General features: G+C 39.9%; 1 protein-coding gene across 13 annotated transcripts in view; it reads left to right on the top strand.

Annotated features, from left to right (window-relative positions):
* Nucleotides 1-552: 552 nt before the first annotated feature.
* The window catches only part of BOLL (boule homolog, RNA binding protein), an 83,946-nt gene continuing 74,897 nt past the window's right edge, over nt 553-9,601 (top strand). For 11 of the 13 annotated variants that reach the window (XM_025277935.2, XM_044936920.1, XM_025277937.2 and 8 more), the window contains exons 1-3: nt 553-725; nt 4,990-5,133; nt 7,858-7,949. In XM_025277935.2, coding sequence (XP_025133720.1) covers nt 705-725; nt 4,990-5,133; nt 7,858-7,949 — 257 coding nt within the window. In that variant the 5' untranslated portion in view covers nt 553-704. Of the gene's footprint in view, nt 726-1,274; nt 1,634-4,989; nt 5,134-7,857; nt 7,950-9,601 lie in introns of those variants that run through there. The other 2 variants (XM_044936910.1, XM_044936903.1) reach the window with 2 other exon arrangements.

The raw sequence follows: 9,601 nt of genomic DNA, 5'->3' as shown, positions 1-9,601 counted from the left end.
GGGGATGAGTGACGGCGACAACAGGTGCGCCGAGGCGTCTGCGGCTTCTCCGGAGCCCCCGAGTTTGGCGCGTCAGGCCCCGGGGGTCAGGCTTTAACTCTGCAAACTGGCCTCCTCTCTCCGCACCAGCTTTACGAAGTCGCCCGTCAACTGGCTTCTTGCACCTTAGTAAAGCCTCTAAACGCACCGCCACCTCTCGAAAACCCACCAGTCCTAGGAGCCAACTTTTCTCCAAAGGGGAGGAGAGGGAAAGGCGTGTGGTGCATGGAGCTCTGCATAGCCGTTCGCTGTCTCTTCCCCAGCCGTCCGAAAGCAGACGAGAGTGGCTTGAGAATAGAGCACTCGATCCGCACACCTCACGCCCGCCCCGACCTGCTGCACGCTCTACCCCTGAGACGGCCCAGCTCGGCGACCACGGGCCACGACCGAAACCTGCCCGCCCCCGCCCCTCCTGGGCTTGCGGCGCCCGCCCGCACCGCCACCCGCCGCCCGAGGCTACGTCGTCTGCCCCTCCCTATCCCCGCGGGTGGCAGGTTCAGGCCCTGGGTTCGAGTCTGCGCCCTTGCAGCTGCCACCGCCGCCGTCGCCGCCAGGGGGAGAAAGTCTCCGTCGGGAAGCGTGGTGTTGCTTCCTGGGTGTGAAGGTGCTTACGAACTGTAGGTTTCTGTGCCTTTCCCCCTGGCTTTTGAAGAGCAGAGAGGAAGATGGAGACCGAGTCCGGGGCGGTGAGTACGGCGGTCAGGGCCCAGAGTCCTGGGCCCCGGGATAACGGGGAGAAGGAGCAACGTGGGCGCCGTCTGTGAGGGGCTGGAAGGACGAGTCTAGAGCTCGCTATTTTGTCAGCAAGAAGCGTGGACAGGGCGCCCCATCGACCGCCATGAAGATAGGCCCCTTCGGGTTGTGTAGTGGGGTCGGGCAGGTGCGACGCCGGGCCTGGACTGGTGTAGACTGGCTGGGAGGTTCCGGGAAGCGTGGGTGACCGGGTCCTGTGCACCAGGCTGGGTTCGGGCTAGAGAACCAGCTTTCCCGCCGAAAGTAGGTTCGGCTGCGTCTTTGACGCTCACTCCAGCCAGACTCAACCTAGCCGCCCACCTGAGGAGTTGACCAGGTGGCCATCCCCTCCTCTTCCCGACCGGTCAGTGGAAACCAGAAGTCCTGAGAGACCTGGCTGGGGGTGGGGGGCGAGTGTGGGTTATATGGGGCACCTGGGCACAGGTCGGACCTTGACACTCGCGCCCAAGCCAGTCTGGGCCGGGTGGGGGAGGGGTGGGAGACCGAGTAGGCCCGAGGGGCTGCGGCAACGTGCCGTCGCGCCCCACCCCGTGCCCGCCGGCAGCCAATCAGCGAGTGCCACGCGATGCCCGCGGGGCCCTGCTACGCACGAGGCCGGCGTCTGGGTCTGTGCCGTTGAGGATTCCCGCCACTGCTTCTGGCGGGTTTGCGGGACAAAATTTCTCGCTGGCTAGCCTTCTTTTCCCTCCCGCACTTTGGTGGGGAGGGGGTGGATCCTCGAATCGGTGCTCCAGTTCACGATGACTTGAGAGAACCTGAGGAAGTTGCTGCAGCCATTTCCTCCAGCACCTCGGCTTGCTGGCCTCGGAGGGTAAGGAGCGCCGAGTCCTTGACTGCGACGGTTAGCCCGTCTCTTTCCTTTTCTCTTCATTGGCAGAGTAGATGATAGATTTCGAGGTTAATTCTCCAGGGGAGGAGGCAGTTGGGGCACATTGCTTGGGAGGAAATTTTAAATAAGCTTTTTAGTACTAGAAGTTTTACTAAGCTAAGGACCTTTACTTACTGCTTGCCCCAAAACAGCACCTAGCTAGGTGCTTTTCATACATTTGCAAAATTTTGCTGGCGGAATTTGAGGCATTCTGAATTAACTCAATAAATCGCTGTCTCTAAGGAACTTAAAGATTGCCTCTACTTGAGCCTTGTTACTGCCAAGATTAAAATATTTTCTAGGGTTTTATTCATGTTGTATTCTTCAGCCCACAACCTAAAGGTTGGTGTATCATGAGCAGGAAGAAATTATTTATTCTTTATTCAACAAACATTTATTGAACACCTGCTATATATGGTCTTAGATACTGCGGTGAACAAAACAAGCAAAGCCCTTTTCTTGAACATTACAATATAGTGGAAAGAGATGACAAACGTAATATAAATTACATAGTGTGTTGGAAAGTGATTAGTGGTAAGGAGAAAAAACAGTTGTAACTCACAATAGAATAGGAACCTTAAAAATAGAAGAATGATGTGAATGGAATGTACAAAGTTCGTGTTTTTCCTTCCTCCGTGTTGAGGATTTCTTAAGATTGGAAATAAAGCACTTTGTTCTCTTCCATTCATGTCATTTTTCTCTCATAAAAATAAAAACCAGTGGAGTTTTATTTAAATAAATTTGAAAGCAAAAGAGTTCATCCATTGAATTCATTTTGCTTTAAAGAAGAGAATTTCATGAATTTTTTTAAAATTTTGCAGGTAAGTAATTTCTGCATTCTCTAAACAAATAGGCAGGTAGAGTAGATTGTATCTGCCAGAGCTGTTCAGTTATCTCTAGCAATACAAATCCACAGTTGAAAAGTAAAACGAAACCTCCCAGAATCATCCAGTCTGGCACTATATCTTACAGGTGACTGAAGTTACAAATTAACTTTCAAATGCCCTGAGAGGATGTTGTTAAGATTGGGTTCCCAGTTTTAACTGGCAGCTACAACATAGCAATTATTAAATATGATGACTTTGTGGTTTAAGAGATATTTTTATAAACTCCCTTACTAGGGAGGGTTTTTCCCTCTTAAGACTAGATGGACAATAGACCCCAAAAGTTCCAGTCTATGGCCTGGTAGTCACCACTGGCCTAGATATTTCTCTGTACATCTTGCAGAGATTAATTTTTAGGGATTATGGTTTATTGGCCAGTGAAGTGAAAGGAGAGCAGTGTGAAAAAGAACAACTCCATTATCTAAGTGGGAAATTCATTTTCATGAGTTTGTTTTTCAGAGAATTTAAGTCGTGAACTTCAAGCTTTTTGAAGAACTCTTTTAGTGTCTCAGAAGTCTCTTTAGTGTTCTTACAAGGAAAATAGCAAGTTCTTACATTTGTTTCTCTTTAAAATTCTATTCCCAAGTCTTGTTTTTTTCCCAGTGTACCTTAAGAATCTGTCTACTGTTTTGCTATTGTGCAAAGGCTTATATGTTAGTTGTTATTGTTTTTATAGTCGTTAAGTCATGTCCAACGGTTTGCAACCTCATAGACTGTGAACCACCAAGCTCCCCTGTCCGTGGTATTTTCCAGGCAAGAATACTGGCATGGGTTGCCATTTTCTTCTCCATTACTTGTTAATATGTATTTATTAAAATCTGAATTAGATCCACTGACTTAGAATTGTGAATATATGAATATGAGCTCAGTTCTTTAGCATAAAGTAAAAATTAATATTAAAAACTTAGTATAAAAATTTATACCTATGAGTTATAGGTATAAATTTTTTTTTCAAAATCAGACCACTTTTCAAATTGCCAAGTGCATTTAAAAATTTGACTTTAGAGTTGAAAAGCAGTGAACTTAAATGTCAGAATGTATTTACTTGTCAATGCCCTTTAGCCAAAGACCACCACAAATACACCTATAGTTTAATAAAGTTGGCTCTTCTGAATTACAGCAAGGAAGAACATGGGGCCTTCTGAACTAGAGGATGTTAGAACTTATTATAGGATTTAGGCTTGTATTAGCACTTTTTAGAGTGGGTTTAAAGAAGGTTTTACTCTGAAATGCATGTTGTCAGAAAGTGGGAATAATTCTATGATTGTGCTAAGTGCTAAGTCGCTTTAGTCATGTCCGACTCTTTGCAACCCTATGGACTGTAGCCTGCCAGGCTTCTCTGTCCATGGGTTTCTCCTGGCAAGAATACTGGAGTGGGTTGCCATTTCCTTCTCCAGGGGATATTTCCCACCCAGGGATCCAACCAGCGTCTCTTAAGTCTCCTGCATTGGCAGGCAGGTTCTTTACCACCAGTGCTGCATTAATTCTTAACTAGAAGACAAGAAAGAGATTGAAGCTAGTTTTGTGATTGATAAAGGAGTAGTCAGTCTTGTCAGGCAGGATAAAAGGATGTTTGGTCATTCTTGTGGTTTGGGCAGTGCTTTTGTTTCTGTCAATGTGTAGGTATGATTATGGAGTGGTCTTGTTTTTATCTTCATCCATCACAATAACACGACCCTGATAGCTCAGTTGGTAAAGAATCCGCCTGCAATGCAGGAGACCCTGGTTCCATTCCTGGGTTGGGAAGATCCCCTGGAGAAGGAATAGGCTACTCACTCCAGTATTCTTGGGCTTCCCTTGTGGCTCAGTTGGTAAAGAATCCGCCTGCAATGCAGGAGACCCTGGTTCCGTTCCTGGATTGGAAAGATCCCCTGGAGAAGGGAAAGGCTACTCACTCCAGTATTCTGGCCTGGAGAATTCCATGGACTTATAGTCCATGGAGTCACAGAGAGTCAGACACGACTGAGCGATTTTCACTTTCTTTCATCACAATAATAGGAGCCTTGCTCAATGTTGGTGTTAACAAGAGAACACCACAGCCCACCTGTGAGGTCCCGGACACCTCTTACAACACCAGGGCCTAGTTGTTGTACCAGGCCAGCTCCTAACTGTCCAGGGCTACTTTTCTCTTTCCTAAACTTCTTTTTGAGTTTAATATTCCTTCTTAATACTTAAAATATTTAAATTGTACATTTAATAGTAATTAATATATGTATGTTTAAATGATACATTTAAGATTTAAGATCTCTGTAAAGGAGTAGATTCTGTATTGTGTTTTTCTTGCCTTCAAAAGTTATTAGCTCTATAATCTTCATAATAGCATAAAATTAAAGTCTAAAATACTACATTTTGTCAGTATACTTACCTTTTTGAAGGATAAATGCTTTTATCTTGCGTTAAAACTTATACCCAGTACTAAGAGTTTAAAAGAATTTTATTTTACAGCAAACATCAAATCAGACGCAAACAGATTCATTATCTCCATCCCCTAATCCTATGTCACCTGTGCCTTTGAATAACCCAACGAGTGCCCCAAGATATGGAACAGTGATCCCTAATCGCATCTTTGTAGGAGGAATTGACTTTAAGGTACCTAATAATGCATGCAATATAGTGAATTTTTTTTTGTTAGAAGTATTTTATTATATTTCTCAGAAATGGTTTATTTGTGCAACTATAAAAATAATAATGTATTTAATATTTTCGTAATGATTAGTAGGGTTCAAATTGTCTTATTGTAATAGAATATATATAATTGTCTAATTTCACATACAAGGAAATTGAGGCTCATTGACGTATCTATAGTCACCTAACTACTTAGAGACAAAGTGAAAACTAGAATCCTAGTTTTCTGACTGATAGCTCCACATTATTTCACCATATCACACTAATTATACTTTTTTTACATAATAATCCAATAGCCCAAACAATGAGTGATTAAAATTTTCAAAAGATGACTCAATTAAGGAAAAAGAAAACAAACACAACAGTTTTATGAAGTCCTGTTTCTTTATCCCAACTTTTATTTTCAGTTCCTGAGTAACTTCTTAGACTTATTTTGCAAATTGCTTCTGTAACCGAATTTACAATTTGATTACCAAAAAAGGCATGTGTCCTAGTCAGAATAAAGCATCTTAACAGTAATATGGTTAAATAATCAGCCATTTCACTCTTTCAGAGAGGCATAGTTTTGTGAGATGTTTTGCAGCACCCCCATGTGGGAGGCAGTTGTATACACCTACGGGAAAGGCAGGCATCGATAATTTAAGTGGAACATTCTTTATTCCAAGGGAATATATAGAAGGATTTCCAGGCTTCCATATTACATATTGGAAATTTCAGGGAGAATTGTCTTAAAAAAAAAATCCTTGTGCAATTAGGGTATAGTATTTATCACTCACTGTTTTCCAACAATCAGGGTCTCACAATTTGGATGGAATTGCCTCTTTGCTGCTCAAGATGAATGTCACAATGTGTTTATCAAAATTATGAGTCTTAAGCAAGTGTGTGATTGGTTCACTAATAATAAATTAAGGGAAATAATTTCTTATGAAATGCTTACTTTTAAAAAGATTTCCTGTTTCCATGGAAAATATTAATAACTGACCATAAATATTCAAGTTAAATATTCTTATTCAGAATTTATATTATATTAGCTTAGCATATTTTTAAATAAATCATCAATATAATAGTTTGTATGGCTAGGTTAAGTGTAGGGTTTTTTTTTTATCTTTTTTGACATATAGTTGCTTAACAATGTTGTTTTAGTTTCTACTATACAGCACAGTGATCCAGCTATAGGTATACATATATCCCCTGTTTTTTAGATTTCTTTCCCATTTACGTCACCACAGCATTGAGTAGAGTTCCCTGTGCTATACAGTGGGTTCTCATTAGTTTAGTGTCAGTTTTTATTGAAGCCTGTCAGCTACAATATAAACTTTGGGGGCCATTACAATACAATCTTAGCTTTAAGTTAATTGGTAAGGTTCTCCCTCTTCGAGTTACACCTTACCCAAAACCATAGATAATTTCCATCAAGGAAGTAGTTTAACACAGTAGCAAGCAGTCTCAAACTTCATAAAATTCTTCTTTTTAGACCCCTAGAGCCCATCCCTTTTAATATTTGATAATCTTGACTTTCTGTCTCGTTTTTAACAGAGATGGAGATGCAAAATTGAGCTAGTGATTCTTCTATCAGAGAATGGTTTAATTAATTTGTTTTCAAGTCTCTAATAGAAATCTTTGATGTTGATTCCATTTTGTGTTTTTTGAAATAAGACTGTTGTACCTAGATTAACTCAGTATTTGCCATCATCCAATTTAGCAAGCTTTAGGTTACCAACTAAAAATTTATTTTTTTTCTAAAGCAATGAGGTACCTGTGGAACTCAAGAGGTATTGCTCTCACCATTAGGCATGTCTTTTCCTAGATATATATGTAAAGAAAAATTTTTTCTATGGATATTTAAAGTTTTTCTTGTGGGCAAGCACAGTTGAACCAGAAAATGAAATTGCAATGAATTTAGAGTGAATGCTCTAGGGAAAGGTGATGTGGGTCTGTTATGAGATTATTTTAATTGCCAGATATGCCAAACCATCTTTGTAGACATCTTATACATGATAGTCTAGTTATGACTCAATATTTTTTGTGTATCATCATAATGTCCGTATGTATATTGACTACAGATAAAATGTCTAAAAACTTAAAGTTTTGTAGCCTCTCTGTTGTTACCACAAATTGAGTTCAGGTACTTTTGTAAATATATTTCCTTTCTAAGACCTTAACTTTCCTGATGACTATGCTCATTAAAATAGAGTGATTGTTTGACATAAAACAGCAAAATTCTTTAAAGCAATTATCCTTAAATTAAAAATAAATTTTAAAATAAAAATAGAGTGACTGGTGGAGGCCAGCATAACCTAGTTCCACTGCCATGACTGTAGGCCTCTCTGAATCACAAGAACCAATAATAATATGCCCTTAGTATAGTTATAGGCATGCCTAGTACAGTTTTATCAAAAAATAGCTAACTAGAGAACAAGCTTTATTTGTAGTTTTAGAAAACTCAGCTTAAAATATTTTATTGCTATGTAATAATTTAACAACATAGTATTAACAACTCTGCATAAAGCAAAGTATTAATATTGATTTTAATAACCTAGTGATTTCATGCAGTTTTTATGATGACAGGCATCCTTATATCCATACTATTAATTTGTGTTGCCTTTTCTGTCTCCAAAACAAGCAGAAGTTATTTCATCTTTTATCAATTAAAATGGGTTTTTTTGTGTTTTATTTTTATACCATTAGACAAATGAAAATGATTTAAGAAAATTTTTTTCCCAGTATGGATCTGTAAAAGAAGTGAAGATTGTAAATGACAGAGCTGGAGTTTCCAAAGGGTTAGTATCACTATAGGTAGTACACAGAATTAACAACTGTGTTTTTATTGGATTGCTACATTTTGTATTCTGCCTTACTTTGGTTCCTTTTTTTTTTTTAAAGAAGGAAGTTGTAGTGAAGTTTGGCTGTTTTGTTGTTTTTTGGTGGGAGGGTGGGGCGTTGGTTGTGTTTTGGGTTTTTTTGGCTGCACTGGTTCTTCATTTTTGTGCCTGGGCTTTCTCTCGTTGCAGCAAGCAGGGACTGTAGGGTGCACAGGCTTCAGTAGTTGTGGTGCATAGGCTTAGTTGCTTGACCACATGTGGAATCTTCCCAGACCAGGGATGGAACCCATGTCCCCTGAATTGGCAGGAGGATTCTTTACCACTGGACCACCAGGGAAGTCCTGATTCCATTTTTAAAAAGAGAGTTTCATGGCTGCTTTCTCCTTCCTTTTGATCTCCATGTGTTGGGGAGTGGGGTGTGGGTATTTTAGAGGAAAGAGGATGCTTTAATATTCCTTAATTTGTTGTAAAGTTATTCTTGCAAAGGCTGAGGGACCATTCATTGTTAGGTAGTAAGCACTTAATGTTGAGTAGCTGATGTCCAGTAGCCAAGGAACCAGAAGCTAAAGGAATCTGATACTTTTGGAGTTGTATACCTGCTTTAGACTAGAGAGAGCTTAATTTGGAAAAGGCTGACACAAAAGAATGTCTGTAGCTTGTGCCTCAGAGACCTAACCAGGGGACTAATCTAAGAAATATAATCTTAGCGAGAATGATTTTTAATTGCCAAATCAAGGAGAATGAAAATTAAAGAATAAAGCACTAGGATTTGGCTAGTAATGTCTGGTGACATTAGAGCTGTTTTAGTGAATTGGATATACAAAAGCCAAATATCAGAGAAGAAAAAGGTAGTTTACATAGTGTACTCACTTGAGAAGTTTGATTGCAAAGTTAAAAAAATCAATGAATGATTATTTTCTTAAAAAAGAGGCAATATATACATATTCATAGGCATAAAAGAAAGGACCAATAAGATGGGTAAAATATTAGTGGGAAACTACATGTAAATATGACAGGTGGACACTTATAACAAGATGAGATCCTGCAGAGATGATTAACAGATATAAACATATAATATAAACAAATTCTGCATATAAACAAGAGACTTCTGAGCCCGACAAAAAATAATATGATGAAGTGAAATTGTACCACTTATATTTGGCTTAATGGAATTTGTAATATCCATTTTTAAATCATTGAAAATAACACATAGCAGTGTAGACTGTATTTTATGGCTTTTCCACTGGGTGGTATATGTGTTCTACTAAAAAGTGTAAAAATACTTCTTTAGCCCTTGTTTAATACTTGAGCAAATAAAGAAATTCCTTTATTGAAAAAGGAAATTCATATACAATACAGTAATTATGAATTGAATAAAATAGTAAATGTTTATTAACTACATGATACATAATTACTTATTAGTAATTATGAATTGGCACTTCCCTGGTGGTTTAGACAGTAAAGAATCTGCTTGCAATTCAGAAGACCTGGGTTCGATCCCTAAATTGAAACAATCCCCTGGAGAAGGGAACAGCTACCCACTCCAATAATCTTGCCCGGAGAATTGCATGGACAAAAGAGCTGGCAGGCTACAGTCCATGGGGTTGCAA

Source organism: Bubalus bubalis, chromosome 2 (assembly GCF_019923935.1).
Source record: "Bubalus bubalis isolate 160015118507 breed Murrah chromosome 2, NDDB_SH_1, whole genome shotgun sequence".
In the NCBI taxonomy this organism is placed as follows: Eukaryota; Metazoa; Chordata; class Mammalia; order Artiodactyla; family Bovidae; genus Bubalus; species Bubalus bubalis.
This window is presented reverse-complemented; position numbering and strand designations above follow the sequence as displayed.